General features: G+C 49.4%; 1 protein-coding gene across 8 annotated transcripts in view; it reads left to right on the top strand.

Moving 5' to 3' along the window:
* DYSF (dysferlin) overlaps positions 1 to 21,818 on the top strand; it is a 195,657-nt gene that overhangs the window by 50,047 nt on the left and 123,792 nt on the right. For 4 of the 8 annotated variants that reach the window (XM_079990664.1, XM_079990663.1, XM_079990668.1 and 1 more), the window contains exons 14-25: positions 543 to 611; positions 903 to 946; positions 3,234 to 3,316; positions 5,747 to 5,788; positions 6,977 to 7,092; positions 8,230 to 8,343; positions 9,911 to 10,088; positions 11,196 to 11,320; positions 12,644 to 12,750; positions 19,080 to 19,272; positions 19,905 to 20,060; positions 21,089 to 21,220. In XM_079990664.1, coding sequence (XP_079846790.1) covers positions 543 to 611; positions 903 to 946; positions 3,234 to 3,316; positions 5,747 to 5,788; positions 6,977 to 7,092; positions 8,230 to 8,343; positions 9,911 to 10,088; positions 11,196 to 11,320; positions 12,644 to 12,750; positions 19,080 to 19,272; positions 19,905 to 20,060; positions 21,089 to 21,220 — 1,359 coding nt within the window. The remainder of the gene's footprint in view (positions 1 to 542; positions 612 to 902; positions 947 to 3,233; positions 3,317 to 5,746; positions 5,789 to 6,976; positions 7,093 to 8,229; positions 8,344 to 9,910; positions 10,089 to 11,195; positions 11,321 to 12,643; positions 12,751 to 19,079; positions 19,273 to 19,904; positions 20,061 to 21,088; positions 21,221 to 21,818) is intronic. The other 4 variants (XM_079990669.1, XM_079990666.1, XM_079990665.1 and 1 more) reach the window with 1 other exon arrangement.

The raw sequence follows: 21,818 nt of genomic DNA, 5'->3' as shown, positions 1-21,818 counted from the left end.
CATCACCCCTTCTTGCACCCAGACCTTCCCCATAACACAGAAATGCATCAAAAGCAGCCTTCACAAGCAGGCTTAAGCTGGCTCCCTCCATGCATGAGTTCAGAGCAGTACCGTATTTTTCCGTGTATACGACGTCCCCATGTATAAGACGACACCTTTTTCTTTGAACCCAAAATGCAGAAATCGGGCCCAAACCTGAACCCCCACTCAAGCTGCGCACACCAGAACCAGAACCCAAACCCGAGTCCAGGCTGCCTTCACCAGAGCCCCAACCCCTGTGCATTCACTACCCGTGTATAAGATGGCCCCCCAATTTTTGACTAACTTTTTCTTAGCAAAAACATCGCCTTACATGGAAAAATATGGAATATAAAAGGGCGTTTGCGTGTGGCCTCCTTACCTAGGGCTCCCCTCCCTACATTTAGCCCTGATATTCTGCCCGGGGTGGGGGGTGAGGATCATGATCCGGCGTTGTTTTGGGGGATGATGCGCAGGGAAGCCTTCTTCTCCCTGACCCCCGAACTCTTGTCTCCCTCGGGCAGCTGTGCAGCAAGATAGTGGAGAAGAACGCCAACCCCCAGTGGAACCAGACCATCACTCTGCCAGCCATGGTGAGTGTTGGACACCATATTTGCTGAATACACAAAGCTTCACAGCTTGTCTTTCATCGTACAAAGTCTGGTACCTCGCTTCATTTAAAGATTTTCAGAGACTTAAAGATTTCATTTTGTACTTGTTATGGTTTGAAGGAATTCTATAAAGACTGTCTATTGCGTATGTACATGGTCATCGTGTTGCCTAAGACATTGCTGGCCATGAGGAGTGAGCAGCCAGAGGGCCTGCACTTCGGGTATGATCCTGCGTCCTGCTGAACTGCTCTCCTCTTGTGTTTCCCTCCTTAGTTTCCATCCATGTGTGAGAGGATGAGGATCCGGGTGGTGGACTGGTGAGTGAAGCAGGAGTTGTGCCCTCCTTGGCCCTCGCTCTGCCTCTGGGCTCCTCTAAGGCACAAAGCAGGGAAGGGAAACTTTTGCTACATGGGAGCAAATGGCAACCCGGAGGAAATCTGAGTTATCATTTTTTTACTCCGATTGAGTGCTAAAGAGCAGTTTCCCGCAGGAAAAGCAGCAGGACAAGACACATTCTCCCTCTCTCTCTCTCTCTCCCTCCTTCCCTCTCTCTCTCTCTCTCTCTCCGTGTCATAGAATCATAGAATTGTAGAGTTGAAAAGGACCCCATGGGTCATCAAGTCCAAACCCCTGCAAAATGACAAGGGATCTTATTGAAACTGTCCCAGAAACTCCAGCGGGTGCAGAATGCCGCAGTGAGGCTCCTCACAGGGTCTCTGCCATAAGAGCATATTCACCCAGTGCTTTACCAGTTGCACTGGCTCCCAGTGTCAGGTTCAAGGTGCTGGTCTTGACCTTTAAAGCCCTTTGTGACTTAGGGCCCTCGTATTTACGGGACCGCCTCTCCTGGTCTGCCCCGCAGAGGACCTTAAGGTCCATGAATAACCATAGTTTAGAGGTCCCGGGCCCTAAGGAAGTCAGACTATCCTCCACCAGGGCCAGGGCCTTCTCAGTGATGGCTCCGACCTGGTGGAATGCTCTGTCCCATGAGACTAGGGCCCGGCAGGATTTAACTTCCTTTCGCCGGGCCTGTAAGACAGAGCTATTCCGCCTGGCCTTTAATTTGAATTCAGCCTGATCTTTTATTTCCCTTCTCTTCCCTCCTCCTCCCCTTTTATGGAGATCACCCGCTCTGAGACCCCACAGCTAATTCTCCCCTGGTCTCCTCACTCGCCCAAGTAGGACCAATTCAGCCAGCTAGCCCCGGGGATTATCTAATTGATTTTTGAACTTTATTGTTATTCATGTTTTTATACTGTACTGTACTTTATGCTGCTTTTGTAATTAAGAGTTTTAAAGAGTTTAAATTTATTGTTAGCCACCCTGAGCCCGGTTTTTGAACTGGGAAGGGTGGGGTATAAATAAAAAATTATTATTTATTATTATTATAGAAGGTACCCCAGCAAGGAGGAAGCTCTGGGTTTTAGCAGAAGGAACCCCATGGGTTGTGGGGATGTTCAGTGTGGCAGGAGAATATAAGGTACCCCTGCACGTACGGGCCAGTCTTGCCAGACTCTAGGGTTGTGCGCTCATCTCACTCTATAGGCCGGGAGCCAATGCTGTCCGCAGACACTTCCGGGTCACGTGGCCAGCGTGACAAGCTGCATCTGGCGAGCCAGCGCAGCACACGGAACACCATTTACCTTCCCGCTGGTAAGCGGTCCCTATTTATCTACTTGCACCCGGAGGTGCTTTCGAACTGCTAGGTTGGCAGGCGCTGGGACCGAAACGACGGGAGCGCACCCCGCCGCGGGGATTCGAACTGCCGACCATGCGATCGGCAAGTCCTAGGCGCTGAGGTTTTACCCACAGCGCCACCCGCATCCCCAGCAGGAGAGTATATATTGTTTATTAATAGCCTTCTTAACTTGCACTAGCAAATTTATTTATGTAGCAGAGTTACATACCCCTTTCTTACATGCACAGGAGATAACTGGTTGCAGGCTCGTGTGAGCCTATTATACGATTCAATCTGTCTCAGATTAAATTGTGCATTCCTGGTAAGTTCCCTTTAACCCCCCTTAAAAGAATAAAGACGCGACAATCTTATTTAAAGTCAATGAAAGAGGTTTACTCACATCAGTTCAGTTCACAGTTGGATTCCTGAAGGCAGATTTAGTTACAAATATGTACATGTGGATCTACTCCATATGGGGGAATAATCCCAGTGCTTCTGCTAGCTGAGAGCTAGCATAGCATTCCTAGCTAAAAAGCTGGTCCAACGATGAAGGAAGTGAAAAAGAGAGAGGCGTGCTGCGTGACTCGTCCTTTTGTTACCTGGACAGGTAAGGTCAAGCCCACCTTCTATCACATGCAAAAGAAAGGATGCTCCAGCCAGGAGGAACAGGAAGTTTCGAATGGCTGGACCAAACATCCCCTTGCATGTCCATTCTAGGAAAACAAGGAATGTTGTATTGAACTGCTCCCAGTGGATTACATCCCCCATGGCTAATCTAATCGAACCCCCTGCAAAGGTATGAGGGGTCTTCTTTTAGAAGTTGCCCCAGCAAAGAGGAAGCTCCGAGTTTTCGCAGAAGGAAATGGAAACTGTCTACAAAGTCCAAATCTAAGACGCTGAAATAAAAACGGCCTTTCTTGTTCCAGGGACCGGGTCACTCACAACGACATCATTGGCACGATCCATCTCTGCATGTCCAAGATCTCAGCTCCTGGAGGGGAACTGGAAGGTATTCTGACTTCTCTCCATATCATCCGACGTGCTCCTGGGAGTTGGGGGGGGGGGGGCAAAAGCTAAGGAGCTGGGAAGAGTCGGAACTGGAGTCGGAACTGGAGTCGGAACTGGAAGCTCTCCTGGCGGTCAGAGAACATCACTTCCAAAGTGAAGAGGGTGGGACTTCTTTAGCCCACCCAGGCTGAGGATCAGACCAAGAATGGAGGCTGTATTCTGCTTCCACCAGCCTCCCCATTGCACCTGCTCTCACCCCACACTGGTTTCTTGCTTGCAGGAGGTTGGCGCAGAGTTTCCACTCGTGCCAGTTGCAATTACTGAGCATTTGGGACAATCCTGTCTTTTGCCCTGCTCTTTTCCCAGGCACGGTCTGTGTCTGAGCGCTCTTTTTTCTTTTTTGCTTTGGCAATTTCCCTGCAAAAACCCACTTTTTAAAGCTCAATGGGAGCAAACAGCTCTCTGTGGAAAACCCAATTTTTTCCTTCTTCTTTATTTAAGCTTTATTATTCATTTTCCGTATATATACACAACACCTAGTCATCTTCACTATCATCAGTTCAGTAAAAATATCACAAAAGATGCATGCAATTTTAACTCTGTGCTTTCTACACGAACCAATGACTTCCCATCCTCTCCATGCTTCCTTTATATTAAACATCTTGCTTTGATTTGCCATTATTGATTTATAAAAATTCTCTTTTCTATTTCGATATCATTTCCCATCATATATATTATTTACAGAAATCATTCAAAGGCAGCTACCATGTTTAGGTTACTGCTATTTTTCAAATAATTGTTGAAATTATCCCATTCTAGAATGAACTCTTGTCTGGGTTTATCTTTGATTCTTTCCGAAATGGAGGCTAATTCTGCATATTCTGTCAATTTGAGTAACCATTCGACTCTGATAGGGAGTTTGTCATTTTCCCAATATGTTGCAATGAGCATTCTCACTGCTGCGGCTGCATATAAAAAGAATTTTCTTATACCCTTGGGGATGTCAATGCTTGTAATACCCAGAAAAACGCTTCTGGTTTTTTTGTTTGTTTTTTTTAAGGGAAATTTAACTTTAACATTGGGACGCGGGTGGCGCTGTGGGTAAAACCTCAGCGCCTAGGACTTGCCGATCGCATGGTTGGCGGTTCGAATCCCCGTGGCGGGGTGAGCTCCCGTTCGGTTCCAGCTCCTGCCCACTTAGCAGTTCGAAAGCACCCTTAAGTGCAAGTAGATAAATAGGTACCGCTTTATAGTGGGAAGGTAAACGGTGTTTCCGTGTGCTGCTCTGGTGCCGGTTCGCCAGAGCAGCTTCGTCACGCTGGCCACGTGACCCGGAAGTGTCTGCGGACAGCGCTGGCTCCCGGCCTCTAGAGTGAGATGAGCGCACAACCCTAGAGCCGGACATGACTGGCCCGTACGGGCAGGGGTACCTTTACCTTTACCTAACTTTAACATTAGTTTTAGTTCTGAGTGTACACATACATGCGGAAGACCCAAATTGATGTTTTCTCCGAAGAAGCACTTTGGAGGGTGGGTTTTTTTGTGTTTGTGGGGGAGGCTTTCGGACATGGAGCTTAAAAGAATGAGGCCACAGTTAATTGGGGATGAGTCCCCAGTTAATATCTGGCAGCGTCTGCTCTGCTGTTCTTTCTCTCTTCTCTTTGATTCCCTCCACCCCCAAATCACCCCCTCCTCTCTCCATGGCAGGAATAGGGAACCTCTGAGCTGTGGGCCAAAAATGTGGCCAGTTTGTAGGCACAGCCCCTCAGCAGATCCGTGGCTCTCTGCAATCCTCAACAATCAATCCTCAACATCAATATTTGGCATTTTATTGTGTTTTTATATGTATTGGAAGTGGCTGGGGCTGGACACTGGGGGAAAAATGCTATAATTAAGTCAGAAATTAGATCCTTATAACAAAAGGGAAAAAACCCTATGGAAAAACGTGCATAAAAATTTCCTGCTCCATGGCGCCCTCTGGTGTTGCATGTTTATAGTGCATTCAAACTGTTGTTTCTTCTGTAATGTAGCTGATTCCTGGGTCAACCCAACCAGGTGGGTGGGGTGGAAATGATAAAATTATTATTATTATTATTATTACTGATCAGCTGGTTGTTGCTGCTTGCCTAGACCAGTGTGCTGCGCTTGGAAGCATCGGGGCTTCAAAGCGCCATGTTAGCTGGGATTCCTGCATTGGGTTGGGCTAGAAGACTCTTTGGGTCCTTCTGTGCCCACCCTTGGAGACGTGGGGTTTAGGAGCCCCCAGACCCTATGCCTGGCTTCTTTTTAACTCCTCTCCTCCTTTGCCCCTCTTTGGTTCACGAGTTCTGGTCTTGCCACCTCCCCTTTCCTGAATCCTGGGTGCGGATTCTGTCCCCGAGACCTGGAGATCCTAACATTCTGGTTTCTCTCCCGTTTCTTCGCACCTCAGAGGAGTATCCTGTCCCTGTGAAGCCTTTCCAAGCCACCAACAGTATGTTCCTTTGCACGTGCAAACTTGGCATCCCTTTCGCACTCGACACCAATGCTCCTGTTTGGGGCATGCTCAGAATCCAGACTTCTTTTTTAAAATTGTGTGCAATTCTCTGTTTTGTTGCTGTTAGTAGTGTTAGCAGTGCGTCTGGCTTTTTACTGTCCCAGCTCCAACTGTAATGGCTGCTTTGTTCTGTTTTATTATTCATTTATCTATTCTGTAAAATTTATAAGCCGCTTGATTGTTAAAAAGAGCAATTAGCCCAACAAAACCTGAAAAGTTTTAACTTACCGAATGAAATTATTTTTCTTAATTTTTCTTAGGGTGGATCTGCACATAGGAAAAAACGCTTTAAATAAGTCATTAATTAGATTGTTGTAATGAAAGTGGAGGGGATGTGGGTGGTGCTGTGGGTTAAACCACAGAGCCTAGGGCTTGCCAATCAGAAGGTCGGCGGTTCAAATCCCCGCAATGACGGGGTGAGCTCCCATTGCTCGGTCCCTGCTCCTGCCAACCTAGCAGTTCGAAAGCACATCAAAGTGCAAGTAGATAAATAGGTACCACACTGGCAGGAAGGTAAACGGCGTTTCCATGCGCTGCTCTGGTTCGGCTTAGTCATGCTGGCCACATGACCCGGAAGCTGTATGCTGGCTCCCTCGGCCAATAAAGCGAGATGAGTGCCGCAACCCCAGAGTCGTCTGTGACTGGACCTAATGGTCAGGGGCCCCTTTACCTTTACCTTTAATGAAAGGGAGGAAAAACCCTATGGAAAAACATGTGTAAAATTTTCATGCTCTCTGGCGCCATCTGGTGTTGCATGTTTATAAACACATTCAAAATGCTGTTTTTGAACTGAGATGCTGAATCCTTAGTGAAAATACGGCTGTTTTATTGTTGTTGTCCCCCCCCCCCTGCAAACCACTTTACAATCAAATGGCATGCAGATTTACTGAAACAAGTGAGCAAGCAAGCAAATAGACAAACAAATGAGTTTTACGGAAATTCTGTGTCCTGGGACATGGCCCCCTTCACCCTAGTGGAGCACCCTTTGTGTGGTTCTTTTGGGTGGGTGCTGGCGCTTTGCTTGCATTGGTCCCCTTCCAGCTCACCGGTCAGTCCAGAAAAGTCCACATTTCTCAAGCCAGCGCTGCTCCTGCCTCCTGCCTCACCCTCTCGGTCTCCCTGCAGTTGACGATGCGCTGGGTTTCCTGCCCACCTTTGGCCCCTGTTACGTCAACCTGTACGGCAGCCCCAGGGAGTTCACGGGATTTCCGGACCCCTACGAGGAGCTCAACCTGGGAAAGGTGAGGAAAGTCGGGAGAACCGTCCGGGGCGTGACCGGACGCCATAAATGGAGATAAATGCTGTGGCATAGCCTCCGACATTTCCTCGCGTGGAAAGAGGGACATTCTCTTCCCCATCTGCATCACTGCCGGAGCCTGGATAGCTCAGTTGCTTAGACCATGGTGCTGATAACACCAAGGTTGCAGGTTCGATCCCTGTATGGACCAGCTGCATATTCCTGCACTGCACGGGGTTGGACTAGATGATCCTCAGGGTCCCTTCCAACTCTACAGTTCTATGATTCTATGATTCACCTCTTCCTGGTCAAGTGTAAAAGTCAGGAGAGGAAACCCGGAAAACGGCAGGATTTTAAGCGCAGGAATATTTGAATGTGGTTATTGCATTCAGGGAAGCCTGAGAGGAAAAGAAAACCCCAAATCAATAAATGCAATAAATCCAGCTCACTAGCAGGGATAACTGATGCAGTATAGAATAGCTAGCCTCAGGCTGCCATATTTCCAGATGTGAAAATCCAGACACAACCAAACAGGTGAGAAAATTCCCAAAGTTTTTGAGTTCTATTTTTAGAAAGACACCAAAGTTGTTGAGAAATAACCCAAGTTTTGTTGAGCATTTTAGGTTCGGTTGCCGAAGATCCAGGACAAACCACCGCTTTTCGGAAGTCCCCCCTGGATTTTCTGGTAATTTTCTGGACAAACGGCAACCCACCATGGTTCTGCCCAGCCTCAACAGCTGGAGACAGCAATGCGTCATGGTGCTGCTAAAGCAAGGTTGTAGGTTCGAGCCCCACATGGGGCAGACTCATAGTCCTGCATTGGTCTGGATGACCCTCAGGGTCCCCTCCAACTGGAAGCTTCCACGATTCGGAGGGCCACTTTTTGGAAACCCCTATTTTCATGGGAGAAGTGATGGAGATATCCGACCCCCGAGCCGTCTGAAGGCAGCCTTGTATAGGGAAGTTAATGTTGTATTATGTTTTTCTATATGTTGGAAGCTGTCCAGAGCAGCTGGGGGAACCCAATGAGATGTGCGGGGGGCTATAAATGGGGAAATTATCATGATGCAATGGGATGTCCCTCGTTCCATGGGAGAAATGTTGGAGGACTTGGCTAGATCTCTTCTCCTCCACCCCCCAGGGAGAAGGGGTGGCTTATCGCGGCCGGTTGCTGGTGGAGCTGGAGACCAAGTTGGTGAACCACGTGGAGCAGAAGGTCGGGGACATCCCTCCTGATGACATTCTGCTGGTGGAGGTAAGACCCCCTTCCCTTTCGGACACAAGGCCAGGTCCTCCCAGAGATGTCAAAGAGCTGCCATTCCCTGCTGTCCACCTTGCAAACTCCTGTGCACTCTCTCTCTCTCTCTCTCTCTCTCTCTCTCTCTCTCTCTCTGTGTCTGTCTGTCTGTCTATCTGTGTTTTTTTTTAAAAAAATATTCTTTCAGTTGTGTTTTAAAATATATTCTTCTGGTCTGACCCACTTCTGTTCATCAGGAAAAAAACTCAGAAGTTCCTTCTGCGTCTTGAAGGATGGAAGAATCACCCAGAGAAAACAAACATACTCTGTTTTCTTTTTTTTGTAATATACCGTATTTTTCGTTCCATAAGACGCACCTGACATAAGACGCACCTGACCATAAGAGGGGGAATGCAAGAAAAAAATATTCTTTCAAGGGAGCGCTGAGCAGAGCCTGTATGCATCCCAGGCTCTGCTCAGCGCTCCGTTTCACGAGCCGCGTGGAGCGTGTGTGCGGTGCTTGCAGGCTTTCCCCCGAGGCGGGAGAAGGGCAACCCGTCAAAGCCCCCAAGATCTGCACACACGCCCCGCGCGGCTCTTTAAAGGGTGCGCGGCTCTTGTGGGCTTTTCTGTGAGGTGGGGGAAGGGACTGAGGGGCTAAGCTAGAAGCTAGAACAGCAAGAGGGAGCGCTGTGCAGCAACCCCTCTCGCTGTTCTGGCTTCTGGGATAGCCGTGCAGTCTGCATTCGCTCCATAAGACGCACACACATTTCCCCTTACTTTTTAGGAGGGGAAAAAGTGCGTCTTATAGAGCGAAAAATACGGTAAGTTGAGAGGTGTATGTATCTATGTATAATATGTTTGTTTAGTGTTCTGGTTTGTGTTTGTAAGTACTGCATTTATCAATAAAAGTTTAAAAAAAGGAAGAAGAAGAAAGAATCACCGAGAGGTCCCTCCTGAGGCTGGTGGGCCGGGCGCTCGGAGCAGAATCCCAACACAAGGGAAAGACCGAAGTTTTTTGCCCAAAGTTGTTGAAAATCTCGAAAAAAAATCTCGAAAAAAATTTGAGGTTTTGGAGCCATTTTTAAGGGGAATCACCCCAAACAGGGGTTGCATTTCCCCAGACATTTTGACAATTTGCACCCAGACGCTGCTTCTGGTGGCCAATTTCTGGCTATGAAAGACCAGCAGGTCGATCGCGGCATGAGATTTGGAGGACAAGAGAGTTTTGCAAAATTTGGAAAAGTGACTCCTAAGTTTGATTTATTGATAATTAATAGTAATCATATGGTCCTTGCGGAGGCCTTCCAGCTCTACATTTCTAATAATAATAAAATGAAAAAGTGCTTTTGTCTCCGCAAGTGCTTTTTGTATCCTTACACCAACAACCCTGCAAGGTAGGGTTAGGCTGAGAGGAAGTTAGCGGCCAGCCCCCCGAGTGGGAATTTGAACCCCGCTCTTCCGGGTTCCATGCCCAGCACTCTAACCACTGCACCGCACTGCCACGCCCCGACTTCTGGGTCTTCTGGGAGTCTGGCGGGCCCGATCCATGCCGCCTGTCTCCTTCCTCTTCCCCGCATGGCAGAAGTACCTTCGCCGGAGGAAATACTCTCTCTTTGCCGCCTTCTATTCGGCCACCATGTTGCAGAATGTGGACGATGCCATCCAGTTTGAGGTCAGCGTGGGCAACTATGGCAACAAGTTTGACAGCACCTGCCTCCCTTTGGCCTCCACCACCCAGTACAGCCGGGCCGTGTTTGACGGTAAGGACTAAACAGAACAGACTAAAACAGATTAAAAACTCCTACAATCTGGCTTGTCTTGTCTAAGCAAGAATGCTTTTAGCAGGCGCCAAAAAGCGGGCAGTGAAGGCACCTGCTTGGGATCAAGTGGCAGGGAGTTCCAAAGGGCAGGTCCTGCTGCAGGGAACAATCAGGTTTTATAGAATCGCACAATTGTGCAGTTGGAAGGGTTCCCTGAGGGTCATCTAGTCCAACCCACTGCAATGCAGGCCCCACAGCACAATGGTCCCAGAGAGGCGGCCACCCAACCTTTCCATCAAGTAGGAAGAGTCCGCCACCTTCGAGGGAGGCTGCTCTGCTGTCAAACAGTGCCAGGGATTCTTTAGCTGTCATTAACCTGCGGAACTCCCTCCCACTGGAAGTGCACACCATCTTGGACGGCTTTAAAAGAGGATTGGGCAAATTCATGGAGAAGAGAGCTATCGATGGCTCCTAGCCGAGATGGCTCTGCTCTGCCCTCCGCAGTCAGAGGCCTCAGTGTTTCCGAATCCCACTTTCTAGAAACTGCAGGAGGGGGAGAGTGTCGCTCTTGTGTTCGAATCCCGCTTGCTGGTTTCTCATTAGGATATCTGCCTGGCCCCTGGGAGAAGAGGAAGCTGCAGACCCTCCAAGGGTCTCAATTTTCCAGGGACAGTCCGGGATTTACAGAAGCCGTCCCGGTTTCTGATCTGACCCCAGAATGTCCTGCTTTTCCTTAGGAAATCCCTATTTTCATTGGAGAAGTGCTGGAGGGGATGTGGTTATGTAACCCCCCCAAGCCAAGGACCCCCAAGCTATACAACCTTCAAAAGACATCGGAAGGCAACCCTGGATAGGGTTTTTTCCTCAAATGTTTAACCTTTTATTATATTTTAATGTATGTTGCAAGCTGCCCAGAGTCAGATGGGCGGGGTATCAATAGTAAGATTATTATCACGGAAGAGGACATCCCTATTTTCATTGCAGAAATGTTGGAGGGTGTGGACTAGATGGGCCATTGGCCTGATCTGGCAGAAAGTCAGATATATCTGTGTCTCCATCTCCTTGTCTCACTGGCTGGGGGCTTTTTGGTGTTTTCCATCCCTGTAGGCTGTCAGTATTACTACCTGCCGTGGGGCAACGTGAAACCGGTGGTGGTCCTTTCCTCCTACTGGGAAGACATCAGCCACAGGACCGACGTGCAGAACCGCCTCTGTGGCGCCGCGGACCGGCTGGTGAGTACCGTAAACGTCTCCCATTAACACGACCCGGAAGCTGTACGCCGGCTCCCTCAGCCAATAAAGCGAGATGAGCGATGCAACCCCAGAGTCGGCCACGACTGGACCTAACCGTCAGGGGTCCCTTTACCTTTAAGGAAAAGTGGGACATTCCGGAATCAAATCAGAAACTTCTCTAAATCAGGGACGTCCCTGGAAAACAGGGACCCTTTGGAGGGTCTGAGTTTGCCAAGCAGTGCCCCCTCTGAGCATAGGAGTGAGATGCTGCCAACGTCTCCCTCCTGTCAGCAATTGGGCTGCAGTATCCTGCCCTTGCTGCAGTGCCAGGGGAGCCCCAAATGGAGCGCACTGCGGTAACCCAGACTTGAAACAACCAGCGCATGAGCTGCTGTGGCAAACCTCTCCGTGTCCAGGAACGGCCATAGCTGGTGAAGCAGCCGCAGCCGCTCAAAGGCACTTCCAGCTGTTAACGGAGAAATTTGAGGGCTCCCTTGGACAAAAACAAACAAACAAGGAGACCAGTCAGGAATAACAGAGCAAAACAGCAGCCAGTAGGCTTGCTCTTCATTGAAGACGGTCGCGACAGGACTCCCACCTGCCACCAGGTGGAACAAGATGGAAGCCCCGAACAAAAGAGCCCCCAAACTTTTATTAGCTGCTAATCCCCATGTTACACCCCCCCCCAAACTACATCACTAATACATCACGGTTACATCATGAAAGGGGAGGTCTGGTGGCAGTAATCTGAGCATCCTGGACCCTGCCCCATGGTTCCCCTTGTCCTCCACCAAACACCCATCAAGTGTAACAAAAGAGATCTTTACATTTCCCTGTTTCCCAGCCAAGTTCATCACACCCTTTTGTCTTCATCTGGGTTTGCTATTTGTGGAATGGCTACCTGTCTGGCCCTTAGGTATCAGGATGCCAGGAATTATCACTCAGGCAGAGGGGCTGCTGGGTAGCTGAGCTCACATGTCTATAGGAATTTCCGAAGTTTTCCCGGTGAGCCAGTACAGAGATCCATTGATCAGTGAATTCTTACGTTTGGTATCGTGCAGCAGAGGCTCTTTGAATAGATAGGAAGAAACTGTGATGAAGTGTTTTGTGGGGACAAGTCACAAAAGTGATTGTGCTAATTTTGGTAGTGGGCTGCATGTGTATGATATCTGCTGGAGGGGCAACCCCCCAACCTATACATTAATTCCTGCAACACAGCCCCCCCCGCTTGCGCACCCACAAGCTGGCAGTCTTACCTAGTGGTCTGTGTGCACGTGTGACTCCAGCGGTGTGGTTTTTTCTCCCTCCTTCTCCCCAATGTAGGAAGAGAACTTGGCGCTGGTCCAGCTGGCCATCAAAGCCAAGTGCTCCGTGGGCGACCTGGACACCCTTGTCACTCGGCTGATCGATGAGGTCATCGCGGACTGCAGGTAGGGGTCTGTGGGGGCCGGCAGCCTCTTTCAGTGGGGTTGTTACGAGCCGGGTTGTTTGGGTTGGAGGGGGTCCCTGGCAGCAAAGAATGCCCTCCTTCTGGCTGGGAGCATCGGCCGAGCCAAGGCACGGATTCGAAAAAGCGATACTTGAGGCAGGTCGTAAATTTCCACTTGGTGGGCTGCCTACCTGAATGGGCCTCATTGTGTTTCGGGGCAGACCCTCAACTGGGGGGGGGGGGCAGACAGCCGCCTCCAGTTCACGGCCTCACGACTGGTTCCTAACTCATACCCTCCAACATTTCTCCCAGGAAAACAGGAACGTCCTACTGCAGAATGATAATTTTACTTTTTATACCCCTCCCCTCTGACTGGGTTTCCCCAGCCACTCTGGTCAGCTTCCAAAATATATATAAACATAATAAAACATATTTTTTTAAAGCTTCCCTCTACAGGATTGCCTTCAGACGGCTCAGGCTCAGATAATTCCCTACCCTCCAACATTTCTCCCATGAAAATAGGGACATCCCGTCGCATAATGATAATTGTACTTTTTATACCCCACCCATCTGACTGGATTGCCCCAGCCGCTCTGGGCTGCTTCCAACATATAGAAAAACATAATAAAACATTCAACATGTTTTTTTTTAAAAAACACTTTTCTATACAGGGTTGCCTTCAGAATAGAATAGAATAGAATAGAATTTATTATTTATACCTCGCCCATCTGGCTGGGTCTCCCCCAGCTACCCTGGACGGCTCCCAACAGAGTATTAAAATACAGTGCTCTGTTAAACATTAAAAGCTTCCCTAAACAGGGCTGCCTTCAGATGTCTTCTAAAAGTCTGGTAGTTGTTGTTCTCTTTGACATCTGGTGGGAGGGTGTTCCACAGGGCGGGTGCCACAGCCGATAAGGCCCTCTGCCTGGTTCCCTGTAACTTGGTTTCTCGCAGTGAGGAAACCTTGGAGCTGGACCTCAGTGTCCGGGCAGAACGATGGGGGTGGAGACGCTCCTTCAGGTATACTTTAAAGCTGTTTAGGGCTTTAAAGGTCAGCACCAACACTTTGAATTGTGTTCGGAAACATACTGGAAGCCAATGTAGGTTTTTCAGGACTGGTGTTATGTAGCCTCAGCAGCCGCTCCCAGTCACCAGTCTAGCTGCTGCATTCTGGATTAGTTGCGGTTTCTGGGTCGCCTTCAAAGGTAGCCCCACATAGAGCACATTGCAGTAGTCCAAGCGAGAGATAACTAGAGCATGCACCACTCTGGCGAGGCAGTCCACGGGCAGGTAGGGTCTCAGCCTGCGCACCAGATGGAGCTGGTAAACAGCTGCCCTGGACACAGATTTGACCTGTGCCTCCATGGACAGCTGTGAGTCCAAAATGACTCCCAGGCTGCACACCTCGTCCTTCAGGGGCACAGTGACCCCATTCAGGACCAGGGATTCCCCCATACCCACCCTCCTCCTGTCCCCCAAAAACAGTACTTCTGTCTTGTCAGGATTCAACCTCAATCTGTTAGCCACCATCCATCCTCCAGCCGCCTCCAGACACTCACACAGGACCTTCACCGCCTTCACTGGTTCTGATTTCAAAGAGAGGTAGAGCTGGGTATCACCCGTATATTGATGGACACCCAACCCAACCCCCCCCGATGATCTTTCCCAGCGGCTGAATGTAGATGTTGAAAAGCATGGGGGAGAGGACAGAAGTCTGAGGCACCCCCACAGATGACTCGGGGGTCACATAACTCCATACGTTCCAACATTTCTCCCATGAAAATAGGGACGTCCTAAAGAAATGAAGGATCAAATCAGAAACCAGAATGGCTTCTTTAAATCTTTAATTTCCCCTGGAAAATAGGGGCTCTTGGAGGGTCTGCTAACTGGGCATCTATGGCCTGTTCTCGACAGGTTTGCAAGAAAAACCATAAGGACCTGCCAGGATTGTGGTCGTTTCCACTTTGAAGAGGCGGTGTGCCTTACAAAATACCCCCCTCTCCCTGCAAAGAGTCCTTGGTTCTTGGGTGCACATTTGTGTGCTGGTCTCTTGCAACGAAAGGCATCTTGCATTGCCTGAAAAATTTAACAAGGGTGAAGCAGGCTTTGGTCCATGCAAGCCTAAGGCCCGGGGGCCGAATGCGGCCCAATTGCCTTCTCAATCTGGCCCATGGATGGTCCGGGAATCAGTGTGTTTTTACATGAGTAGAATGTGTCCTTTTATTTAAAATGCATCTCTGGGTTATTTGTGGGGCATAGGAATTCGCTCATCCCCCCCCCCAAATATAGTCCAGCCCACCACATGGCCTGAGGGATGGTGGACTGGCCCATGGCTGAAAAAGGTTGCTAAACCCTGGGTTAAAGTAAAGGTATAGGGACCCCCGACCATTGGGTCCAGTCGTCAGTGGCGTAGCGTAGGGGGGTGCAGGGGGGGCCGGCCGCACCGGGCACAACATCTGGAGGGGCACGCTCGCCACCTCCGGAGTTGCCGAAGAGCCTCGGGCGCAGGCTGTAGCAGAGCCCCATGTCTCGCGGAACCGACAAGCTGTGCGCGCGTCCGGGCTGAAGGTGTCCGGCAGGCAGCGGCTCACAGCGCTTGCCGCGGTTCCCGCGCGTCAGAGCCACGGAGTGTGCGCCAGGCAGCCCCTCCTCACAGCCCCGCTGCCGCCGCCGCCACTGCAGCTGCTGGGCCATGTTGCATTTTCCTCGCCTCTCTGCCCTCCTCCTCCGGGCAAGCGGCGTCGTTTGGGCGGCAGCGCCAACTGCAACTCGCCTCAGATCACCTGACACGGACCTGCCGCTGCCGCCGTGGCTACCTTACCGTAAATACCCCAGCCCAGGCAGCAGCAAGAAGAAGCTGGCAGCGGCGGCAGGTTAGGGGTTAGGGGGGCAAATTACTTGCCTTGCCCCGGGTTAGGGGGCGCAAATTACTTGCCTTGCCCCGGGTTAGGGGGCGCAAATTACTTGCCTTGCCCCGGGTGCTGTCAACCCACGCTACACCGCTGCCAGTCGTGGCTGACTCTGGGGTTGCAGCGCTCATCTCGCTTTATTGGCTGAGGGAGCAGGCATACAGCTTCCGGGTCATGTGGCCAGCATGACTAAGCCGCTTCTGGCGAACCAGAGCAGCGCACGGAAACGCCATTTACCTTCCTGCCGGAGCGGTACCTGTTTATCTACTTGCACTTTGACGTGCTTTCGAACTGCTAGGTTGGCAGGAGCAGGGACCGAACAACGGGAGCTTACCCCGTTGCGGGGATTCGAACCGCTGACCTTCTGATCGGCAAGTCCTAGGCTCTGTGGTTTAACCCACAGTGCCACCCGTGTCCCCAAACCCTGGGTTAGGCAAAAGCTAACTGGGAGCCGCTGGCAAAGTCCAAATGGCACAGCTGGAAACGCTCCAGGAACAAACTGTTCGATATGCTGGATGGGTGTCACTGCATCTTCCTAGCTCCTGGTGTTTTTTCCTGAGCCCCCCAGAAGGAGTTTCTCTTGCTCTCTCTCTCTCTCTCTTTGCCCCCCTCGCTGATGCTTCTCCCCCCTATAAGAAGACGTGCTTGTTTGCAAACGGCCCAAGACACCCCCGGGTCTGCTGCGCGTGTGTCATACGTGACCTGGGTCAATTCCCGGGACTTTGCTTTCCCGGAGCGAAGCCTCCTTCCAAGAAAAACTCAATGAAACCGGGGAGAGATATCGCTGGTGAAGCTGCCAAGCCGGCGTTTTATGCAGGCTGGGCTCCTGGCCTCCCTCTCTCTCCCCCTGCCCTGTGGTCTGTTGCTTCCGCTTGGAATAAATCACTGAGCCACAGCAGCTGTCCTGGGAGAAGCGGAAATGATGTCGTGTCGATGGCAACAGCGGGGATGGCGGCGGTTGCTCAATGCAGGGTAGTTTTGGTCCAAATAACAGGCAATTACTGGACAAAAGATGTCTCAGTGTCCAGAGTTGGCTCCTTTCCATCTTTTCACGGGAGACGGTCTTCACTTTCAGCTCAAACCTCTGCTAAGTTCTTCTCTTCTTGCAGCTCAGAGCCAGGAGATCCTGGAAGAACGCAGAGGGTGATTCCTTGACAAATTGTTGCAAGAGGCAGACAGCACTTGGGGGGGGGGGGATTAAAGCCTGAAATAAAATTGGCATGAGGCTCGAAGCCCAAAGGCTCCTTTGCAACGGAATGGCAGAACTCTATTACGGATGAAGCTGAAAACAGAGGACCCCCCTCATTTTATAAAACTTAAACTGTTTGTTGCCTTTGATGCAAAGCATAGTCTGGGACGCGGGTGGCACTGTGGGTTAAACCACAGAGCCTAGGACTTGCCGATCAGAAGGTCGGCGGTTCAAATCCCTGCGACGGGGTGAGCTCCCGTTGCTCGGTCCCAGCTCCTGCAAACCTAGCAGTTCGAAAGCACGTCAAAGTGCAAGTAGATAAATAGGTACCGCTCCGGCGGGAAGGTAAACGGCATTTCCATGCACTGCTCTGGTTCGCCAGAAGCAGCTTAGTCATGCTGGTCACATGACCCGGAAGCTGCACGCCGGCTCCCTTGGCCAATAAAACGAGATGAGTGCTGCAACCCCAGAGTCATCTGCGACTGGACCTAATGGTCAGGGGTCCCTTTACCTTTACCTATAGTCTGGGATAAGAAGTCCTTTGGCTTTAATTGGACCTATATCACCTGAACGCCAGCTTCCGGGTTAGGGTGGGATATTTCATTTTTAAAAATCTGTATCATGTTGTTATATGTTGAAAGAATTTAATTTGAAAAAAGAACCTGTGGCCTTATCAATCTGAATATTTCTTGGAAGCTAATCAGAGTTAGGGTTGGTTAGTACTTGGATAGGAGCCAACTGGGAATACCAGGCGCCGTAGGTTCAATTATTTATTTTTTTAAAGACAATGAGCCCATGCACATTTACTTGGGAGCAGGGCTGGGGTTTCTGACGGACATCTGAACAGGATGCTAGGTTAGATGGGTCCCTTTGGACTGATCCAGTTCCAATGCCTTTGTTGTGTTTACCTTCTCGAACCCAAGAAGTTGATGGGAATAGAACTGTCCTTTGAAACTCACGCTTCTCCAAATTTTGTGGTAAAGGAAAGGGTGTCTTTAGGCGCATGCAAAGTGCATTTCCAATGGAGGGCAAAGAAAGGAAGGTATCAGATAGAGGCATGAAGGGTGGAAAGATTTCAGATTTGTTCAGGAAACCGATTCTGCTTTTCAAAAAGAAATGCTGACTCAAGATGCTTGTAGCCCACCTTTCCAAGCAAAGCTTCTGAAAGTTTCCAGCTTATATGATAAAAACATCACAATGCAATTCAGAATAATAAGTATCTCAGCACTAAAAGCAAGATAAATTAACCCCCGAGATGCTGGCAATTGAACCTGGAACCTTGTGCTTGCAAGGCAGATGTTCTGCTACAGAGCTATGGCAGGGAGGAGCACCAACCTATTGCAAATATTAATATTGCACAGTTTCAAGCAATTGGGTGCATAAAAATGGACTCCTTTTGGAAATACAAATTGTCCAGACCCAGAAATATGATGCAAAGATTTACTAACTAAAACTTCACCCAAACAGGTACAAAACCAAATCAATGGTACACCCAAATGATTCCATGCTTTGCATCTTCCATGCTCAGCATCTTCTTTAGATATATAATATAATTCTAAACAGTCAAAAGTCTCTTTCCTTACAGCCTCCATCTGCCTGCATTCCAGCCTGAGGCTGTTTCTCCTCAAGAGGCATCATTAGCACATCCTTCTTTGACTTTGCCCAGGAATAAAAGACCAAGACAACTCCCTTCAAAATGGAGATTTGCAATAGAATACCTTGATCGTATGATCTAAGGTTAAACACTCACATGTAAACTAGCAGAAAACGCTAACAGTTAATTATTTTTATTTTTTAATATATTTTTATTAGTTTTCAAATTTTTACAAATCCGTCCAAATTACTTTGAGTTATTGAGTTAATTATTAGCCTGCTAAACACCCAGTGAGTTTTCGTATACCTCAGGGGAATTTTCCAATGTCAAACCTTTCAACAATGCACATGCTGGCATTCTCTTTATAGATCTATCATTTTTATTAGATCTCCAAAAATATTCCCAAACATTTATCATCATATACACAATTTTCTTCTTCACTTCCTGCCCCCCATTTCCCGATGTTTGCTTTTGTACTTCTTTTTGCTAGGTGTTTTAAGCACATATAGAAACTCTGCATTTTAGTATGCAATTAAACTGTTATCCTTAACATGTCCTCTCTGGGGTCAGCCTTGCATTGGGAGGTCCTTCTCGGCAAACCCTTGGGGTGATTCCCTCCTGCTCTTTGCCCTCCACAGCCAGCCGCTGGTGGACGTCACCCAGAAGCCAACTAGCACCCACCTAGACAAGTTCCTGTATCGCTTCCGCAGCACCAATCTCAACCAGATTGTTGAGGCAGCTCTGAGGTTGAAGCATGAAGACTCTGACTTGCAGAAGGTGCTGGACCAGGCAGAAGACTGGCTCTCCAGGCTGAAATCCATGGCGGAGGAGGTGAGGGCCTTGCCCCGCATTCGTTCATTTTGTAAAGTTTGCACATCACTTGCTTCTATAAAAAGAACCCTCAAAGTGGTTTGCGAAAAAGATAAAACAAGAGGAATGGTCAACAATAATCGAAGGCTTTCGAAAAGTTAAAATAACTTTTGGATAGTTGAAACCAGTTTTCTAAACATCTGGGCAGGGCCGGATTGAGGTTTGATGAGGCCCTAAGCTACTGAAGGTAATGGGGCCTTTTATATGTCCAGCTGTCCTTTGTCAACAACAAATTGTCGCTGTTTTTTGTGTTGAATATATGCTATATAGTAATTTATGGACTCAATAGGTATCTAAAGCCATTTGCACATGTTGCCCTGCAACCAGTCCATGCAGAATGTAGTCGCCCTCTTTTCCACCTGGATTTTCTCATGAGTAGGGTTGCCATACATTATTCGATTTTCTCGGACATATCTGGAATACTGTGGTTGACAGCAGTGTCTGGGTGAAAATCGAGGAAATGTCTGGGAAATTCCGGGTGTATGGCAGCCCGTGTGAGTGCCATTTTTTTGCCATTTCCCCATAAAAATAGCTTAAAAATGCCTTTTTCGTGATCTTGCCCAAAAAGCTTTGCCCCCAAACCTCTCTTCCAGCCTCAGAACAGCCTGCCGGACGTGGTCATCTGGATGCTGCAGGGCGACCGGCGCGTAGCTTACGCCCGGGTGCCAGCCCACGAGGTCCTCTTTTCCCGGAGCGGGGCCAGTTGCTGCGGCAAAAACTGCGGGAAGCTCCAGACCATTTTCTTGAAGGTAGGCTCCGTCGGCGCCAAAATGTCTTTAAAGAAAAAGAAAAGAAAATCAATTCCTTTTGTGAAATGTTTAGGGCGCCGGATTGCAGAAACGACCTCGATGCGGTTTTGCAAAGAGAGAAAACTGTAAAATGGTTGGGATAAATACACTTGTTGTTGTTGTTTAGTCGTTTAGTCGTGTCCAACTCTTCATGACCCCATGGACCAGAACGCACCAGGCCCTCCTGTCTTCCACTGCCTCCCACAGTTTGGTCAAACTCATGTTCGTAGCTTCAAGAACACTGTCCCACCATCTCGTCCTCTGTCGTCCCCTTCTCTTTGCGCCCTCCATCTTTCCCAACATCAGGGTCTTTTCCAGGGAGTCTTCTCTTCTCCTGAGGTGGCCAAAGTCTTGGAGCCTCAGCTTCAGGATCTGTCCTTCCAGTGAGCACTCAGGGCTAATTTCCTTAAGAATGGATAGGTTTGATCTTCTTGCAGTCCATGGGACTCTCAAGAGTCTCCTCCAGCACCATAATTCGGACCTTTGTTGGCAAGGTGATGTCTCTGCTTTTTAGGATGCTGTCTAGGTTTGTCTTTGCTTTTCTCTCAAGAAGCAGGTGTCTCTTAATTTCATGGCTGCTGTCACCATCTGCAGTGATCATGGAGCCCAAGAAAGCAAAATCTCTCACTGCCTCCATTTCTTCCCCTTCTATTTGCCAGGAGGTGATGGGCCCAGTGGCCATGATCTTTGTTTTTTTGATGTTGAGCTTCAGACCATATTTTGCACTCTCCTCTTTCACAGCTGGTGCCCCAAAGAGTACCTCTGTAGATATCAACCAGCAGGGAGTTCCCAAGTTTAGGCACCACCAAACGAAATGATTGGGTTCTTACAAAGGCAGAGTGGCTGTTCCTTGACACCCCAAAATAGGGATGGGATGAGACTTGTTGTGGGGGGCGGAGTGGAGCTTTTGGCAAGAGCTGTGATCCAGCCGTCACCTGGAAGGCAGAGGGATGCTGGATTTTGACGGCTTCTTCTCGGTTTTGTCTCAGTGTCCTCAAGGAGAGGTAATGGGGCCCAGGATCCCGGCCCAGATCCGGGTGCAACTGTGGCTGGGGCTGGCTGTGGACGAGAAGGAATTCAACAAGTCAGCCGAGGGGAGGCTCTCGGTCTTCGCTGAAACGGTGAGCCAAATCCTCTTTGGGTTGAGCTAGGCTTGGACTGCGTGGAGTCATAGAATGGCAGAGCTGGAAGGGAATCACAAACCCTCCAAGCACCCCTATTTTCCAGGGACGGCCCTGGATTTACAGAAGCCATCCTGGTTTCTGATTTGATTCTGGAATGTCCTGCTTTTCCTTAGTACATCCCTATATTCATCAGAGAAATGTTGGAGGGTCTGGAGTCGTGCGACCCCCGAGCCAAAGAGATAAGGAACTAGACAACCTTTACAAGACACCTGAAGGCAGCCCTTTGCGTGGCGAGCCCCCCCCCCCGTGGAAATAAAAACACATAAGGCCACAACTTTATTGGTTACAGGTGATGAGCGGTATTGGCTTAGGCATTGGTCCTAACCGACTATATCTGACTCTAGCCCGTCTGCTTGAAGACCGGAAAGGGTTAACCACCAGTAGGGGGAGTCCTGCTGATGCACATCAACTAGGAACTCCCCTGGGGTCACCGCTCGGGGGCGTGCCTTGGGCCCTCACCCCCATAGGCTTTGGACAGGGCCCCTGAAATCCTTTATCGGACTACCCTTCAATGTGTGGGGCAGGTGATGGTGCT

The sequence above is a fragment of the Podarcis cretensis genome, assembly GCF_951804945.1.
Source record: "Podarcis cretensis genome assembly, chromosome: 9".
NCBI lineage: Eukaryota > Metazoa > Chordata > Lepidosauria > Squamata > Lacertidae > Podarcis > Podarcis cretensis.
The sequence above is the reverse complement of the archived record's forward strand: the minus strand, read 5'-3'. Positions and strand labels throughout refer to the sequence as shown.